The 19,975-nt window shown below is 34.0% G+C and overlaps 1 protein-coding gene across 1 annotated transcript; it reads right to left on the bottom strand.

The window, feature by feature from the left end:
* Positions 1–5,109: 5,109 nt before the first annotated feature.
* LOC125654413 (delta-like protein A) lies at positions 5,110–8,995 on the bottom strand. Its single transcript, XM_056145034.1, has 7 exons — positions 8,871–8,995; positions 8,717–8,778; positions 8,164–8,298; positions 7,465–7,519; positions 7,315–7,376; positions 6,590–6,721; positions 5,110–6,081 (listed from the first exon to the last, which is right to left on the bottom strand). The coding sequence occupies exons 1-7, from the start codon at positions 8,951–8,953 to the stop codon at positions 5,429–5,431; spliced, it is 1,182 nt and encodes a 393-aa protein (XP_056001009.1). The 5' UTR covers positions 8,954–8,995; the 3' UTR covers positions 5,110–5,428.
* Positions 8,996–19,975: the final 10,980 nt, after the last annotated feature.

Genomic DNA, 19,975 nt, shown 5'->3' with positions numbered 1-19,975 from the left:
ACGTACTTGTGTGGTAACCATATTTGTGGGTTATTCTCGCAAATTAACAGAGTAATTACGCGGGTAATTCCCGTTTCGCTAATTACTAACGTACTTTTGTAGAAACCATCAACTCGGGTCCGTTACACTGCGTTTAAGTCTAACAGTTCATCAAGCTATCTTAAATGTGCTCCAAGTATGTCTTAGAACATTCCCTAGTCTTACGTATGTTTCTTGAAGCTTTCCTAAATGTAAGCTCGCTACAAGTTCGTCCTAATTTTGGGGCAGCATAACCTGTGTCCTAAGGTCCTAAGGTGGTATAAACATGGCGGCAGTCAGGATATTAATGCTAGAAGCTCTCAGAAACCATGATAGGATAATTGTTTAGAGACATTGACAACTGCTAGATTACTTACATTTTGGGTTCCGCTTCTTACTCATCATGAAACACTTATCCACACAACTCAAAAATCAAATTCATTCCGGTTGGACTTTTGTCGAAATAATGATAGTTCAATCATTTTTGCCTATGACTTTGACATAAGTAGATGCAAGTCAAGGTATACTGATTCGATTCTTTAAACTATCGTATAAGGCCGGGCCGTGCGTGGCTCAGTAGGTTCGCATTACACGCATTGTAAAAAAAAAACCAATGTATGATAAGGTACAATATAAGATAGAAAATATACACTTGTAATCAGTTACGGTCGTGGTAACATGTGTGTGACTTATAAATGTCAAGTTAATTTCATCAAGGTTAAGGCACCTGATCCCACCTCTGGTATATCCAGGGGTCGGTGTATGCCCAACTCTCGATTTGGTATTGCTTTTAAGAATTATCTTCATCTTTCACTAGGACACATGTTCTTGCTCGGAGGAAATGTTTTCAAACAGAATTTATGTCCAAAGAAATGCATTTAACATAATATTTTTTCTCAATCGTATTCATGGTGTTAGTAATGAAATAATCATAGAAAAGATGTGAAGGAACTAAAGAATTAGGGGGGTCCAAAGCGAATTCACCTGTCCTTAGATGTCGATTGAAATTAACTTGTCTGTTAATTTCCCGCATGTGGCTCATGCAAGGTGAAGATAACGAACAGTGATCAATCTCATAACTCATATAAGCACTACAAAATAGATAGTTGGGCAAACACGGACCCCTGGACACACCAGAGGTGGGATCAGGTGTCTAGGGGGAGTAAGAATCCCCTGTTGACAGGTCACACCTGTCGTGAGTCCTATATCATGATCAGCTAAAAGGAATAATCCGCAGTCAAAATCAGTGTGCCAAGAACGGCTTAACTCATATGATTTTCATAGCAACACGTACTATAATGAGCTATGACATTTTCTTTCACCAGAGAGTAGTTATGGAGGATCAAAGCTTGCTAATTTGTAAAGTGTTTTATTTCTCATGGCAAAGGCATTCAATTGCATGTATTACATATGATTTAAAGATTAGCATATCCCTCAGTCCGATAACAATAAAATAATTTGATGTACTATCTTCATCAGAAAGCATACATGTATATAAATGTACATAGATGATTTTATACAAATCGTCGTCATACATATCTGACTATTTGAATGACATTATTACAAAAATGTGACAAAATAATGTACATACATGTATTTCAATCAAAGTTCCGTCACTGAACTAAATTGAACATGTAATCAAATGACTGATTTCCATGTACTGTTGAACAAATCTTCAAAAGTGAAAAACATTCACTTTGAGGGGGTGGTCACAGAGCAAGATAAAAATAAGCATGTTAAAAGTGTACTTTCACTCTTTTACAAGCGATAATCACGATCTCTACAGATATAGTGAACAAAACAAACATATAAAAAGGGGATTTTCTCCCAATATGATTTGGAATACAAATAGATAACAAACATCCCAATTCAGACGCATGTATGGACCCTTCCTGGATCAGCATTACAAGGCGTGGAAAAGATACAGTGTCCTATTATGTTTCCTGGACTGATCTGTTCTTCGGCAGTCAGTTTCAAGATCCTGTCTACGGTTTGGCACTGGTATATGCATTTCGATAGGTTTTCCTCTATGTAACACGATTCCAGAGAGGTACTGGGTTTCTATAGCCATTCCAAACTTTATCATGGTTCAGGTTGAATAAGTCTAGTGAGGTACATTACTCGTTTTCTGATGCGGTAATTTCCTAAAACGCTAAAAATGGTTGCTCTAAGCAAAGAAAGTGTAATATAAGTGCTCGAAGGTAGTTGCAAAAATGATAACACCCACATAAGGTGTTTTATATGACCGTACACGAGTTCCTCTCACTCCGAATAGATTAGATTTGTCCGACTACGTTTTGCGCCATGTAAAGACGATTTATTTCACACAAAAAATGCATAATTTGTTTCAGTCAACAGAAGAATTTGTCATACTGACGTGTACATATATACATGTATGAAGAAGAAGAATCCCCTAGGAAATATGTGTATAATGCAAGGTGAAGATAACGAACAGTGATCAATCTCATAACTCCTACAAGCAATACAAAATAGATAGTTGGGCAAACACGGACCCCTGGACACACCAGAGGTGGGATCAGGTGCCTAGGAGGAGTAAGCATCCCGTGTTGACCGGTCACACCCGCCGTGAACCCCATATCCTGATCAGGTAAACGGATTTATCCGCAATGAAAGGCGAAGAATGTGTTTTGCTTACAATTGACAGATTACGTGTAGAGAGTCAAATACTGTGTAGAAGGTATTTATTTCACTACGTATATTTACAGAAAATATAAGATGTATATTTATACAATATAGAGTTTTCCGTAAGCTATAAGATTCAAATTATATGTTGATTAAGTTGTTTGGTACACTCAGGTTTTCATTCATCAGTGTATCTTCATATGTGATAAACGTGTGTGTGCTATGGACGTTTACATGTACATGTAAAGAGAATGTTACCCTTATCCACACGTATCATCTTTATCACGCATTGTATGCTGATTGGATAAAAAGCGGATTCTACGATTTATCTTAACAGGTCAAATCACTAAGTACTAATATCATAAGCCAAACTATGTTCTTACATTTTATGATTATTGCGAAATAAATGTTTATTACAATGAATTTGAGTGATACAGATCAAAGTGCATGCGATCGTTGCTAAATAAAATCAACAAATAGTATTCTTACCTGCTCTTGCAAACACATATAGATATACATGTAGGTGGCGGTTTCCAGACTTTCGTTCATCATATATATAAGCAAAATGTTTGCTTGGAGCAGGCAGTTTTAGATAATGATTGTTTTTATGCAAATAGAACATCATTACAGGCTACAGAATCACATATGTATAATTCGTTATCATTGAAACGTTAGGAATACCAAACTGGGATCGTTCTATTCTACATACCTCTTCCTATTTCATGTCATTCCTGCCCTCGAATCTGCATGGATCTGGCATTGAGTAAGACATCCAGTGTCGTCTTTTAGCAAACTCTAGAGTCAAGGTCGGAACGAATGTATTCGACCAACCCTGAAGTCAGTATCGCTAGTGACGTTGTATCCAAATTCTCCTAACTAGTCCAATGACGATTCAACAACTCATTGTAGCACATGAACTATTACCGTCATTTTAGACCGTACGTTTCAAGGGGATTCATATTTCTTCCTAACTATGTTTCACCGATTCAAAATTCGCATGACGTGTGAAGTAGATTAATGTCTACAGATCTCGATATCGCAAATGTAGTGAACAAATGTGGTTGTATCACTGGGTAATGATAACCGGGAATCTACTGTTCGAGGGTATGTGACAAGGAAATCTTTTGAAAGTAAACAACATGTATCGACTTTCATTGTCACTTTTCTTATACAATCCTTCTAATAATATTATTTGATAAATGAACTGCGTGCATAACCACTCTCGAACAATTTTGGTCAATTAAACGTCATGTGTCAAGGACGAAGCTTGGGACTACGTTTTATTTTGTAATGTTTCCATAGTGAATTAGAAATTACATATCAAAAACGTACAGTGCTGTGTTTCAATACTGAACATTATTAGTCACATATTATAGTCAATGTGTGATTCCGGATTTACAAACAATTTTCAACTTCGATTCATTCACACAGGTTTAATACTAGTGCAATAATGTAGCCCTATCCAATTTTTTTTATTCTGACGTTTTCGGGATAGGGCTACAATTCCATAGGATCTCCGTAATGGTGCAAAATAATTTTATGAATAACCGATAATAAACACTGTGTATTACTCCCAAATGTTATTTACACCAAAAGGAGTACCAACTGTGTGCTCGGGCATGTCTAATAAAGGTGTTTTTCATTAAATATAATGTACAGCATGCAAAATTCTTCGTCTGCTCCGCCATGCTTGTTATCGCGAGATCTCGTAGGTGGATCTAATGAAAAACCTAAACATTGACAATCAGAGCGAAAATGTAGTTACTCAATCCACTTCGACAAAGAAAGGAAAATCATATTGTTGCAGAAAGAATTTACACTCTGCTGTTCGGTTTTTAACTTGATATTAAATTCAAACCTTTTCAATACCGACGAAATAGCTTTCGCCTCCATACTTGTCCATTGATGTAAATACTACCTTATATGGCATATGCAAATGACGTGACAATCGGAAGTTGAAACTTCAGTACATCAAACATGGCGCACAAATATGAATCGAGAAATTGGAATTGATTGAAATTGTTGAAAACGGTAGAATAGAGCCTCATAAATCTTAAGTTGCAGGTTGTAAATTTATATATTGACTAAGAAACATAGAATATCATTTTATTTACGTAAAGAAAGTTAGGAAATGTTTAGAATGAGCGCAATTGTTGCGGGAGTGAATCACTCCCGCATTTGCACCATTACGGAGATCCTAAGGAGTTGTAGCCCTCTCCCTAAAAAAAATTTAAAAAAATAATAAAAAATCAGAGAGAGCTACATTATTGCAGCTAGTTTAATACCAGATGTTGGTGGCTTAAAATAGGGAAATGGACATCTCCTGAATCATTTGGCAATCAACCAAATATTTAGTGCTCACAGTTCACATCCTGTAAACAATTCGTTTAAACAGGCAATCCGTGCGTTATTTAATGTCGCCTCAATCAAAGTATTGCAATGAATCACATAAGTCATTTACAGCAAATTTAATTTTCAAATTTAGCCAGAAACCCGACGTAAAAGCATCGGATAATATGCCTCTCATATCTACATAATCCCCAAATATTGCTTTAAAATCTAAGACGTGAAATTACAACATTCGTAATTATGTATATATAGAGTAGTGCAATTTAAGATGATTAGTATTTACACTATTTTTATAGACACACTCCAACAATTCGCCCACTTTGTTGAGAGAGAAATTTTCATTGTTGGTCCCCTTTCGGGAGGAGAGTCAATTTTGAAAATATGTTTAAAATAAAAATCCAACATGGGCAAAAAAGGATTACTCATTGCTAATGGCTACTCCCCGTGATGCTTCCCCTCCATCTACGTCCTGGACAAGTGGTGTATCCTGGTAGCCATTTTCGTCAGACTCGTTCATTTCCTGAATATCACTCACGTCGCAGTACGTGTCATGACTGTCAACGAGGTTCATTTTCGGTTTCTCGCTTTCAATGGGCTTGTTGTCACATGTCACTTCGTGCTTCGGTTTCTTTTTCACTTCGCTGTAGACGTAGTCTGCCATATCTTCATCCGCACTGACCACAAATGCTAGGTCGTTATTAGAAGGCCCTGGCTGTTCGATGACAGGCATTTCAAGAGCTTCGCGAACATTTGCTTCGTTAGAAACACCCCCCTGCCCTAAGACCATATTATCAGAGATTTCCATATAGACATCAACTGAAGCTTCAGTATCATCTTGAATAGTAAAGATACGTCTTAGATATTTCAATAATGCGTGTATAATGATCATAACTATGACACATACTATCAGCGACCCTATTACTATGACTATAGGTAAATTATTAGAACTTGAATCAATATTTGCAGCACTGTTACCACTTTCAGATGATACAATGATTTGTACACTTTCGGTCCCAGGTGTTGATTTGTATTCCGGTGTTGATCCAGTTGTCGGCCATAGCTCCGGTCTCTCTTGAAATGCACAAAAATAATTAAATTCAAATGCGTTACTTCCTTGAATGCCAATACCCCAGCTGTTCGAACTTTTAAACTCTTCATTAAAAGTGTCTTATATTTCTTATTTGAACCCTTATTTACTTATTTGCAGCAGAGGCAATCTTAAGGCAGAGTCGTTTATAAATTTGAATTGAAATGTTTATCCCGTTTTAAGGCTTAAAAATATCTGCCCTCGTCAGACAAAAGATTAAGGCCTTGAAAGATCCATGGTTACTCTCTTTAATGTAATTGGTTTGTCAGTGCCAACATGAAGGTTCAGCATGACGATATTAAGCCATTCTGATTATTGTATCAAAATTGAGATCCTTTGATCCGCTCAAGAAAAAACAAAACAAATGGCATTAGTTTTCGAATACATGTATGTCCAAAGTCAGAAGAGAGAAGCAATCAGTAATCAATTGATATCATAGAATCTTGTATTCATTTTGTATAAATACTTCTCAATTACAAAATAACTAATTACCCGTTACCCGACAGCCGTATCTGTAATCGCACTTATCAATTAAACAATTGCAGTTTTCTCGACACTTGGATCCAAACGATGGATAGTTGCAGGTGGATGAGCAATTATCACCAAAATGTCCGAGAGGGCATTCTGAAATATTATGTAATCGACAACAAAACATAACGAATATATATGATTGTGCAGCATTTCGCAAATAATATGGTTGTTAAAATGATCTTATTTGTAATTGCAACCTGTCATTAGGATGACGCGTTTCATGGCAATTGTTAGGTTGTACTTTACGCACTGATTTCAATTACCGACTACCCCGTTTCCGGATATAGGGACCATCGCGGGTTTGACAGATCAACAAGGGGTGGTTACTCCTGCTAGTCATTTGACATCATCTCTGTCCGTGTTTACCCAACTATTTTGTATTGCTAATAGGACTTACTAGATTGATCGTTATCCTCACCCTTTACCATTGATATGTGTTCAGCGAATACATGTATATTTGAAATTCTTTCTGTCGTCTCTCACAGATTTATATTAATTGAAATATAAAGAGAGCATATTATTGAATTTAATTGAATTATTACAATTTTCAGTTATGCCAATGTCAAAAAGCGAAGGTGGATTATCTTCAAATTTATATCTTATTAATACATATTTAAGTTAATTGATACATATACATTGTTTAATGAACGTACCTTTTTAATTTCCTATGCAAAATAATACATTACCTAGGCAAACATTGTTTGTTCTGTAGTAGTTTGTGCAGCATTTTCCATGTTCACTTGTTTCCCTTTAATCAACATTCAACGAAAAATATCTTTAGATTAATAAAATAATAGTTTCTGCGGTTTATCTATATCAAACCAGCAGGGACTTACCCATTTCCGCAGTCGTTTGATGATTTTGTCTTGGTTCGTCGTCCTAGAGGATACTCTATCAAAGCAATTCCAAATCAATTCATTAAATCTAAGACAATTTCTTTCATGATCTTCATCTCTCTCTCTCTCTCTCTCTCTCTCTCTCTCTCTGCAAAAAAGCTTATTGTTTCGTACTTGTTATCATTGATTGATGCATAACAATGCATTGATTTCGTTGTTTTTGATGACAACTTACACAATACCGATGATAACTTTGCCAAAAATTTCTCCTATATTTCGATTGTCTTGAAGTCTCTCATTTTAACGAGCAATATTTACATTCAATGAAATATTCCTCTGATATTTTGTTTTAAACTGACGTTGCTTTCACCATACAAAATGAATTCATGTTCGTTTTAACTAGTTTGATCCGGTTTTTAGTAACACCTGTCCGCGTAATCATTACCAAATATGGAGCTTTGTCTAGATCGATACATGGCAATGATGAACATTAAATACTGGCAATCTTTAGCATATGAATAAATTTATTCACATATCAATTAAAGGTATATTTGCTAGGTCTTCGAAAAAAATTTAGGACAGAAGTAGTTTATGACTTGATCTGTAAATTGTTACGGAAATCATACCTCAATTTGCAAATTTCACAATATGTATAGGGTAAAGGTACGCGAAATTGTAACAGCGTACATAGTTACATACCTGTAGTATAAACACATCCAGTTACATGGTTACAGTTGGTAGATGAACATGAGCAATTACTTAAGCAACGGAATCCAAAGGCAGGATAGTTGCATGGCGATGAACAGCTTTCTCCGAAATATCCAGATGGGCAAACTAAAATATGCACGATGCATGTACGTAGCATATTTATAGAGAGAGGGGAGAGAGCAAGAGACACTTAGAGAGAGAAATCTCTGAATTGTGCAACAACGAATTTTTCTATCCATTTTTTGCTATTGCACCTTATTTATCCTTTTGCATTAACATTAGTGGATACACACCAAATCAAGGGAGCGAAAAATATCTGCATCATATTACGAATGTCGGAATATAACAATTCTTCAGCTTTTCACTGAATGTCAAAATATCGGATAGCTTCAAGTTGATCATGCATGTTGTTTAGCAATAAAACAACCAGTGTAAATCATTTCATATTTCAAAATAGACTTTAGTATCTAAAATCCTTCTTCCATCTTCCAATATTAAAATTCTCGTTACTGTGTTATCATTTATATCATAAAATAAAAATTACCTTGACAGGTGTGATCAACTTTGATGTAGTTTGTGCAGCATTTTTCAGATCCATTTACAACCCTTCAAAATTAAAGACAATGTCAAAAATGTTTCATTTATAATCAGAATACAATTATATAGTATAAAGGTATGAATATATAACGATGACCTACCCTATGGAGCAGGCGTTGTAAGCAGATAGCTTTAATGCAATGATCACAATCGCAAATAAAATTCCAGTTTGCTGAAAATGCATTACGAATGGACAACGTAGTACATTGTTCGTGAAAGCAATCGGAACTGTATCGCGCATGCAGTAAAAACAAGCTATATATGTATTGACTTGATTTTATAATTTGTATGTACTCACTTCCGTGTTAATTAATTAGTTTAAAAATATAATAAGTTGTGGCAAACAAGTGAGGCAGTAAAGGGTAACAAACATATATAAGAGAAATCGATCAATCAATAACATGTACCTTTATCTTTACATTTTTATCGTCCTTATTTTTAAGTCGGAAATACTAATAACAGTGAAACCCATCTACGTGTATCAATTATTACCATTTACAGCTATTTACCTACTTGCACGGATGTTGGCGCTAGCGGGTCATATTGTGGAAGGAAACCGGAGTACCTGAAGGAAACCCTCGTGTCCGAGCGGGCGACCATCATGCATGTACTCATACAACCACTGCCGATTACTGGGATCAAACGAGGGTCACAGAGGTGAGAAGCGAGTGCATTACGCTATCCATGTACCTTTTTTATGTACATGTAATGTTAACTACACCTCTGTTTTGTTGTTTCAATTATGTCAGTAAGATCTAGAATAAACAATCAGATCACGTTTAATTTAGTTACAGGTGACTCGGATTAACATGCTAAAGTATTGCATATTGATTTAACACACTTCGAAAAATTATCCAAACATAAACTTATTATATCTACTTTACCAACATCCAAGCATACGTTTAATAGATCTTTTTGAACATACCATTTTGATCAAATCACAAGGATTGGAAACAAGTTCTAACAACTTACTAGTCCCTCTCCTAAAAATATTACAAAACTCCATGCGAGATATTAATTAATAGATAGAATGTACAATAATTAGATAATTCTTCAAGTTTCATCTATAAATTTGTGAAAAGATGAAAAATATTTATGTTAGTCAGTACTACTATCACACATTTAACATATCTACTACACGTGTGGAATTCTCCAAACATATATTTAATGATACATGTATGTACTACTTAATGCGCAACTATTTCAAATAAAACATACACTAAATAATATATATGCTATATTTCCTTTGAAGATTGTTAGATATGTATTGATATATAGAAATATTCAATGTATGCATGTATCCTTCTGACTGCTACTATACATAAACCAACAAAATACGAGTTGATACATCTTTATACAATCTCCGAGAATTCCCTGATGTAATGTTCGATCAACAAATGTTATGACGTTACAACGAGAAATCGCTGTTAGATTGATTGATCGATAGGATATTGTTTAACTTCCCGCTCAAAAAGTTCTCACTTATATGGAGACGTCACCATTGGCGATGAAGGGCTGCAAAATTGAGGTATATGCTCGGCGCTAACGACCTTTGAGAAGGGAGGGATCTTTATCGTACCACATCCGCTGTGACACGGGAACTCGGTTTTTGTAGTCTCATCCGAAGGACCTCCCCATTTAGTCGCCTTTTACGACAAACAAATGGTACTGAGGACCACCCCTGGCTTTTTCAGTGGGTTGATGTGTATAGGAGGAGTAAACATTCCTTGTTGACCGGTCACATCCATCGTGAGCCCTATATCTTGATCAGGTAAACGGAGTAATCATATTTCTACCCACTCAATGGAAAAGATTGAGAGCTCTACTTAGGATAAAATAAAACGTAGTTTTAGTCATACCACATAACGTGTAACGCCAGGCTGATGATTATCATGCTACAGTCTGCTGTGTTAAATATTCGATATAAATTTATAATTGATCGTATGAAATGATAAGACTTATTTTACCGAATGGGATGAACTGTGATCATTAAACATTAATGACTCATTAACATAACGCAGTTTTCTAAAATGGTATCTTCAAAATTATATATAGATACGAATATAATAGAAAAAAAAAAAGAATGTATCGTTCTTACCATATTGTCAGTCCATCATACCATTTATATCCACAAATTTTGTAAGTGCAACTCATGTCAAAACTGGCGATTCATAGCAAGTTTTTTGTTGGATCTCATATATCATAAAATAAGGGAAACAACATTATATGAGTGAAAATGTCATTTAATCAAATAAGTGACGTAAAAACGACAACATATAAAACAAAATCTAAAAATAATAATTTGCTGAGATATACAAGCAAGCAAACAAGGTAAAATCGTACTAGATTCAATGAGAGACATAATGACTAGTCATACATAAGATATCCCAGTCAATACAATTTCAAGAAAACTAACTACATCAACTAAAAATAAATCTTACCAATCATAATTATAAAAATTATAGCAAAACAGGTGCACTGACTCACAGTGTTCATGTCTTCTAATACTTAGATGACGTCATTTGTTTTACCATTTCTGTATATACATGTTTCTTCGTTAATCACAAAACATTCAATTGTTAATCTCTGATTTATAGAGAGTCACATTAGAAAATGAGTCTCAATTACTCTGTAGAATTTGGGGGGTTTTTCTGGCAATTCTTGGGTGTCATCATTTGTTTTACCATTTCTGTATATACATGTAAAACTTATACGGTACCAATTTTGATGCACCAGATGCGCATTTCGACAAATAATGTCTCTTCAGTGATGCTCAACCGAAATCTTTGAAATCCGAAATAACTATGAAGTTTTAGAGCTAAATATAGCCAAAATTATTATTTTTAGATTTTGTTTTATATATTGTCTTTTTACGTCATTTATTTGATTAAATGACATTTTCACTTTGCTGGATTGATTTAAAGGTATATATTCTATAGCTTTTTTATCAAGAGAGATAGAAACCTATTGGTTTTGTGGCACTTTGCTGGTCATATTCTTTGCTTGATTGAATTCATACCTCACATGTACCTTTATATATCAAGATAGGAAAAACACCATATTGATTTTGGGGTCAAATGGTCAAGTTCAAGGTCACTACGGGAATTCTTAGAAAATGCTTATTACGAGTGCATATGTCTGGCTTTATAGAGTTCTTATTACACCAGTATGCAACATTTCATTATTATTCGAATCTTCGTGATAACGAACAGTGATTAATCTCATAACTCCCATTAGTAGATGTAGTATTTCACAAATATGAATGTCTCATATGTACAGTTAAAAATAAAGTAATGAAAATGATAATACATGTAAATATGATGGTGGGATACTTTATCCAAGTACATAGAAGGCTTATTTATCACACCAAGCCAAGGTTACACCTATATTTGACGGTGAGAATGAGTAACATGTACTATGAAACGTATAAAAACCCATATATAAATTTCTCTTTTAAGTATGAAAGGCAAAGATAACGAACAGTGATCAATCTCATAACTTCTATAAGCAATACCGAACAGAGAGTTGGGCATACACGGACACCTGGATATAACAGAGGTGGGATCAGGTGCCTAGGATGAGTAAGCATCCCCTGTCGATCAATCCCACCCGCCATGAGCCCTATATCTTGATCAGGTAAATGGAGTTATCCGTAGTCAAAATCGGTGTGCCAATAACGACCTAACAATCGGTATGAAACACGTCCGACAACATTTGACCCAATGATAGTTTGTATTGACAAACTAGATCGTTATAACAACCATAGAATTTGCGAAATGCTTATTTTAAACGCGACTGTTGGAACCCCTGCACCATCAATTTGTTTTTTAGTAGCCTGCTTCGATTTAAAAACTGACCATACGCAGAACAAGCTCTTGCTTATCGAATCAGTTGAGATATGTAAACACCATATGATAATGGAATATTGCTACATAAATATGGGAAGTTGGCGATGGAGAAGTTGAAATCATCCTGTTTGTCATATAGTTGAGTTGTTAATTTGCTGTTAATATCTACTTTCAATAAGATATCTAAGTATGAAGCAGAAGTGGACGACACTGTGATGTCTTTTATTTCAACTTCACTGGGATATATTGAATCGACATATTAATGAAAATTACTATCGCTAATAGATAATACATCTTCGATACATCTGAATATCGAATTGAAGGCCACAGCAAGAGATGTTTTTCTTCTCACATAGAAGATTTTTTTAAAATAAATTCTGCTTCATAGGAATATAAAAACAGGTCAGCCAACAAAGGAGCACAATTCGTGCTCATTGGGAATTCCAACAGGCTGTTTGAAGACCTGATCACCAAAGATCACAAAGATATTGTCTATGAGGAACTCCATCATACTTTTTATTTCAACTTCAGAGTACCATAGGTTCTTACTGCTAAATTGTTTATCTAGACAATAGGTTGTAATGGAACTTGCATGTGTAAACATGAACTACGGACATCCTGTATTGTTGATGAATCCGTGACAAGTAGACGACAAAAGTGTAAAACAAAGATAAATGAGTAATAACATATGGAAGCTAGGCCACATTAATTCTGTTGAAGTCATTGAGTTTATTCATGCCAATGGGGCGGAATGACCCCAATCTATGCATCCAGAATTTCTCCTTGGTTTTCTCTCCACATCATAATTCAACATATTACTCACTGGACCGATATGTCATTAGAAAGAATTAACATACCGCTTAAGGATACTGATTAGTTAACTCGTTCTTTGTTTTTGACTTGATCCAGCGTAAGACTAGTCAGTTCAGTTTAGTCTTGACTCTCGATTGGAACAAACTTTTCTATTGCCACATATTACACTCGATAATATTAGTATGTAGACGTTTTGTTTGTTATAAGCTTTTGTAGTTTAGTTGTAGTATTAGTTTCCTTACTTTTCTATGTAAATATTCTATCGTCCTGAAGAAGGGACAGGGCGTCCCGAAAATTTGACAATTCACTGATGATAATAGATATACGGTGATATTCCTTATCACTAGGTCACTAGGAATTCATTTAATCGTAATCTCATGCGACGGAGTTTCTGTACCAAAACATTTGAAAATTTTACCTGTAAAGCTTCTAACGTTGTCTATGCAATCGAGTGTAACCTTTGTGGACGGATTTTAAGTCCAGGGAAACAAAAGGGTCACTAAATTAAACATTATTGGGACACAGGTTGTAAAATCAAATATAAGCATTTCAATTCCCCATACCATTTCATCTTGTCCAAGGGGGTCAGAAATCTAGAAAAAAAATTACCATTGTACCAAAAACCCAACGTTAAGCAACCCTTTTGATAGACAACGAAAATATCAATTAGTAAACCAGAAGTGATCGAAGAATTAGATATATTTCAGAAGAAATATGTTTTAGTTTCAGCTGACAAAGCTTTTAGCAATATTGTTTTGTTTGTAAGGCTCATTATTACAACTGTATTCTAAACGAACTTGGCGTTTCTGACATATTTGATAATCTTACTTACACTCCTAGTTCCCTTTCAAAAAGATGAAATTCTCCACAATAATGATTCAGTGTTAATCATATTTAATATCCCAGCCAATGAGATGAATGAATATGAATTAAAGTACATATAAAGCATCCCTAAACTTCACAAAAGCTTTCACAAACATAAATACATTGCTAGATCCAATGAATGTTCTCAAAAGCCCTATCTTTGTTCCTCACAAAAATATCAACTGCTGTGAAGGAGAAACTTCAAACGTACTGTGCCATAACAAATACCACAAGTGGTGTAAATCGATTGTGGGTTCTAAAAACCTTTTGGTAAATTTAAAAGCACAAAACTTTTCTGAAATCAACAAAATCAAAATGTATAACTTTTAAACACTTTACATGATCATTCGTCATGGCAAACTAAAGACTATTTTGACACCAGAAACAGTTGCTTTTTGAAAATGAAAAATTAATTTATTAGTTGATGAAAGATGAAGATAACAAACAGTGATCAATCCCATAACTCCCTTAAACAATACAAAATAAAGACTTGGACAAACACTGATACCTGAATACACCAGAGGTGGGCTCAGGTGTCTGGGAAGAGTAAGCATCCTTGTGGACCGGTCACACCCACCCTACGTCCTATATTTTTATCCATAGTCAAAATTAATAAACCCATTACTATTAAAAGTTATCATTATATTAAGAAAATGTTAATAAAATATATCAATATTGATATTAAAAAGATTTTTGAGTTTAAAATGGCAAAAACATTTTATGTTGAGATGTTTGTTTAACATTTATTGAAGCAATTATTGATGTTTATCAATTTTTGACATATTTCAAGGAAATAAAGAAATATGAAATATTTTACATGCATTTCCGTAAATACATTATGTATAATGATGATATCAAGTTTGTTTAAAATAAAGCTTTTATTAATTAATGATTACCAAATGAATCATAGCATGAGAATTTGATTAGATTTATAGAGATTCGTTAATATGTTTTCTAAATATAAATTTCAAGTGAATAATCGTGTATTAGTTTTCCTTTAATATAAGGATACATACATTTTGTAGATGTCAATGATCAATTGCAAATTACATTTATACAACAAACAACTCAAGTTCAGTCAGGTGTTTGTGATAGTTGTTTGTTCAAATTCTTCTTGTTTGTGTTTATAAAAATGTAAATGATTTTGAGTTTGTTTAGAATGCTTCCTTAACACATACATAGATAAATAATTACTTTATCTATCCGTGATATATTAATAATACATACTTGCATAAAGTAAATAGTATAGACATATTTTGATATAACATTACCATCGTCTTTTATTATCACACCGCTCTCCTAATGACATGTACTGAAACGAAGATGAATATCATTTTATTTTGTTCGTATGTTCTAAAATGACATTAGAACATATGCATAAAGGAAAAATAGTATTTTTCAAATAATTCATTTTAGATTTATTCAAATTTTATTTGCTAAAAAAGAACATTTTTGACACTTTTTAAAGACGTGAGGACTAGAACAAATATATATATATATATATGTGTGTGTGTGTGTGTGTGTGTGTGTGTGTGTGTGTGTGTGTGTGTAACATAACACAATACATTATCACTTGCATATGGTGGTTTTGTCTTTCAACTGATTTGTTACACAAGCACATGCTCGACACGTATATAATGTTTTTAAATCGAGGCAGGCTAATGATGAATAAGTTGATGTTATATGGGTAACTTTCTCGTTTAAAGTCAGCATTTTGCAATTTCTATGGTCATTTTACAAACAAAACCGGTCATTTGGTCGCATGCTGCCTGACGTGTTTAGTACAAATATTTAGTCGTTCTTTATATTCTAAACTTTACTATGAATTACTCCATTTACCAGTTGATAAAGATATAGGGTTCATGACATGTTGACCGATCAACAGGAGATGCAAGGCCGTCCTAGGCACCTGACCCCATCATTGGTATATCCAGGGTCTGTGTTTGTAAAAATAAAAAGTATTGATTGTTCCTGCTTTCATTGCAGGTGCAGCGCAAACTGAATAATAAATATGTACTCGGAGACATACTTAAATGCTAGTTCCCTTCGACATAAATTGTTTTCTTTTTTCTGGAGAGGTACTTCGAAATCGCATGTATGACCAAAAGATGGTAAACGTGGATTGCATGTATATCAACATCATGAAAATCATGTAAACAAAATATATATTTATTTATCACAGATTTATCTACTGTATATTATCAACACATATGCTGAACAAAGGTTCGTAAACATATATATTGTGTGTCTCTTCACGATTATCCTGTTTCAAAACATTTTGAATATATGTTTAACGTATCCTAATTATATGTTTAATGTGTGTTAAATATTATAATTATGTGTAATGCATGTTAAACATATGTTTGATATAAACATAGTGTTAAAATTTTGCATGTAGATAATATGAAAATGATAAGGAAAACATGTTAATATAATATGAACAAAATGTATGTTTATCATAAAGTGATACAAACATGCTATTCATACTATAAACATATCTTAATCATATGTTTGAAAACATATGTTTACCTTAAGTGCTCCTTTTATATGATTATCATATATGTTTCAAAACATATGTGAATCATATGTTTAACATATGTTAAAAGTATGTTTCAATTTTACCAGTATAATGGACACCAACCGCATATGTACGGACAAGACGCAAATAACGGTTGTCAATAACGGTTGTAAACGGCAAATAACGGTTGTCAATGACGGTTGTTAAGGACAAATAACGGTTTTCAAACGGACGTCCACGGGATTGGTACAAGTCCGTTTGTCTAACGTTGAAAGAACGTTATATCAGTTTCTCATGTGTCCCACGTTCGTTTAACCTTTAAGGTATCCGTTAGGCCAGATTCAGATAGGGTTTCTACATAGTCCTAATAGTTTTCTTAAGATATGTAATTTCTGTTACATTCATAATTAATTTGTACACTTTCTGTTTTATATTCCCTAACCATTTATACTACATAAGAACAATGAATAAAATACAAAAACACACAGTTTTACGATAGCCAGCAAATTTCAAAGCAAGTTTATTATCTTCTATACATTCTTTGTAATTTTACAATTGAATATTTGAGGTGATTAGCACCTTAATCAACTTTACAAAATTGACATAAAGAAGAAAGTTTTGCTCCATCTATTAACACTCAACTTGGCACATTTTAAAATTACTGTTTATCAATTTATCGTTGAATTCTGCACCTTCCCTTTCGTACGTACGTATGGATATTTCTTTTGTTATATTTTCCCTCATTTGTTTTGCTAGGGATGTCAAAATGATATAGTTCTATTAGTTGATTACATTAGTCGAAGAATAGTCGAATACTCAGAACATATTCAGTAAATAAAAATATTCTGCTTTCAATTTATTGAAATTCCGTGTTTTTGTGTCAGAAAATCATCGTCTTCTGTTAATGGAGCTAGAGTTACCTGTATTTTTCTTTGATTTTCAATTTTCAGTTTAAGCATAATAAAAAAAGCATATTCAGATAATTTTTGATAGTATAGTCGTATTAACATTGTTAAACACCAATCAATTAATTATTTCCTGAGGGAGTTATGGGATAGAAAACAAGGTGTTATTTTGACATGTCGTCATCTGTCACGCGATTATTTTCCATTAATTTATAGTGTATTATCATTAACTATACCATACATAATACTATTTTTCGAACTTGAATTTTGAATAATTTCGTGTTTGCCCCAAATCTCGTACCCCCCCCCCTTCCACGTAGGAAACAAACTGATTTATAATCAAGGGTCATTGTACTTTCAAAAAGTATGTTTTTGCAAAAATCTCCCATTTTTTTCTAGCCCATAGTTTACAAGGTATTCAAAAGTATAAGCAAGTACGTAAGTAATTTATCTACATGTATTATAGTGACATGTGTTTTAAAATACAATATTTCACAACATTTTACAAAGTACATACATTATTGAACACCTGGCCCAAACGGACCTATATGTCACTTTGCTTCAATATATATGTACAGTTTATCATGTATATATTTCTTTTCTTCACTCGAATATGTTATAATAAGATTATGTGCCTCCCCTTGTTATTCTAATCAGTATCACGTTTTATCTTCTAAAGCAAATGTCGAATCGCATTTAAAAAATTAAGAATTATCAATTCTTTTAAAGATTAATTATTCCAAATAATTCTAAGGAGAATTCATTAATGTTCCCGGTACCTACATGTATAAATTTAAATATTATGCAGAAAGAAAAACCATCGATATGATGATGTCGTAAAAATCACTACTTGGGAATTTATAAACTTAATTTGTTGATGGTTGATATATGTATCATTGGTTTCTAAAATATATTTTAAAAAGCTCATGTTTAATTTACTAGTCTATTGGAAATAGAATTCAGCACTGTACATGGTGAAAATAACTTCTATTTCTCCTGTAAATGGGAATGATAACAAATCTTAAAACATTATTTCAAAGAAATGTGAATTAAATATTGAAATGTAATTTACACATGGACTTACACTGCAGATCATGAAATAATTGATGGTATTATGACTAAAACTGGCACGAATGACACTTTTCAAAATCACATGCAACATCGCATACACCCGCAAATATAAAAAGAACTACAGTATGAACAGCTTGTATACAGATAAGTCATTCATCAGGAAATGCGACGTTTTACAAATGAAATAAACAATTCAAACAACAGTTTTACACTTATCCACCGGTGATATGTTTATCTTATTCTTCTGTGGTCTCAGAGTCACTATCACTTTCGTCGACTAACTCTGGAACATCTGCTGCATCAGAGACGGTGTGGGGCCAGTTCTTTCCGAGCTCGAGATTAAAATTTTAAATGCCTTGCAATGACAGATACCAAATGACACTGGCAACGTGTTCGCAAGTCCCAACTACTGTAGCTCCCGATTTACATCGACAGTACCATGATGTAACTGTCCCCTCTACAAACCTAATCCAGCAGAAATAAGATTTGCTGGAAGCATGTCTGCTTTGGATCTTCGCAGCAAGAAGTCCTATTTGGCGTTTGTCGACCCATATCTCATGTCCATCTTCCGTCATATGTTCTTGGGTATACTGCTTGGCTAGTTTGACTTGGTATCCACCAAGTGTAAGTTCTCTGATCTCATCTTCAGTATATCCAGGGAAATCCTGAATCATGTCCCCATTTTCACCTATCTTTATCCAAGCATATCTTTTTACCTGACTCCACCTCAGTCTGTAGCAGGTCAGTCTGTGGCAAGTCAGTCTGTGCAGAGATGTAGCGAATCTTTAAAGCAATTTGTAAATCACTCTCTTCATTTCCACTTCTAAGAGGTGATCTGAAACAAATATTTCAAAACAAATACAGATTTTGTTTGAATAAGAATACGTTACAAAATATATCGTAACCAAAGGAGTATTGAAGTCATTCTTATACATCTATATATATTCAAATTATCTATCAATTATTTATTCCCGTGGGGATCCGGGTTAGAATAGGTCCTCAGTACCCCTTGCTTGTCGTAAGAGGTGACTAAATGGGGCGGTCCTTCGGATGAGACAGCAAAAAAAATTACCATATCTTGCTATCGATTTATTACCGCACCCCCCCCCCCAAAAAAAAAACCGAGGCCCTGTGTCACAGTAGGTGTGGCACGATAAAGATCCCTCCTTGCTCAAAGGCCATAAGAG

This window comes from Ostrea edulis, chromosome 7 (assembly GCF_947568905.1).
Source record: "Ostrea edulis chromosome 7, xbOstEdul1.1, whole genome shotgun sequence".
In the NCBI taxonomy this organism is placed as follows: Eukaryota; Metazoa; Mollusca; class Bivalvia; order Ostreida; family Ostreidae; genus Ostrea; species Ostrea edulis.
Note: the sequence above shows the minus strand (reverse complement) of the source record. Positions and strands in the feature narration are given on the sequence as shown.

Coding starts and splice junctions, on each gene's coding strand:
- LOC125654413 (XM_056145034.1), bottom strand. CDS start 8,953: ATGCATTTTCAGCAAACTGGAATTTTATTTGCGATTGTGATCATTGCA. Junction 8,299..8,716: donor AGTTGATCACACCTGTCAAG/GTAATTTTTATT, acceptor TGCATATTTTAG/TTTGCCCATCTGGATATTTC. Junction 7,377..7,464: donor TCAAACGACTGCGGAAATGG/GTAAGTCCCTGC, acceptor TGTTGATTAAAG/GGAAACAAGTGAACATGGAA.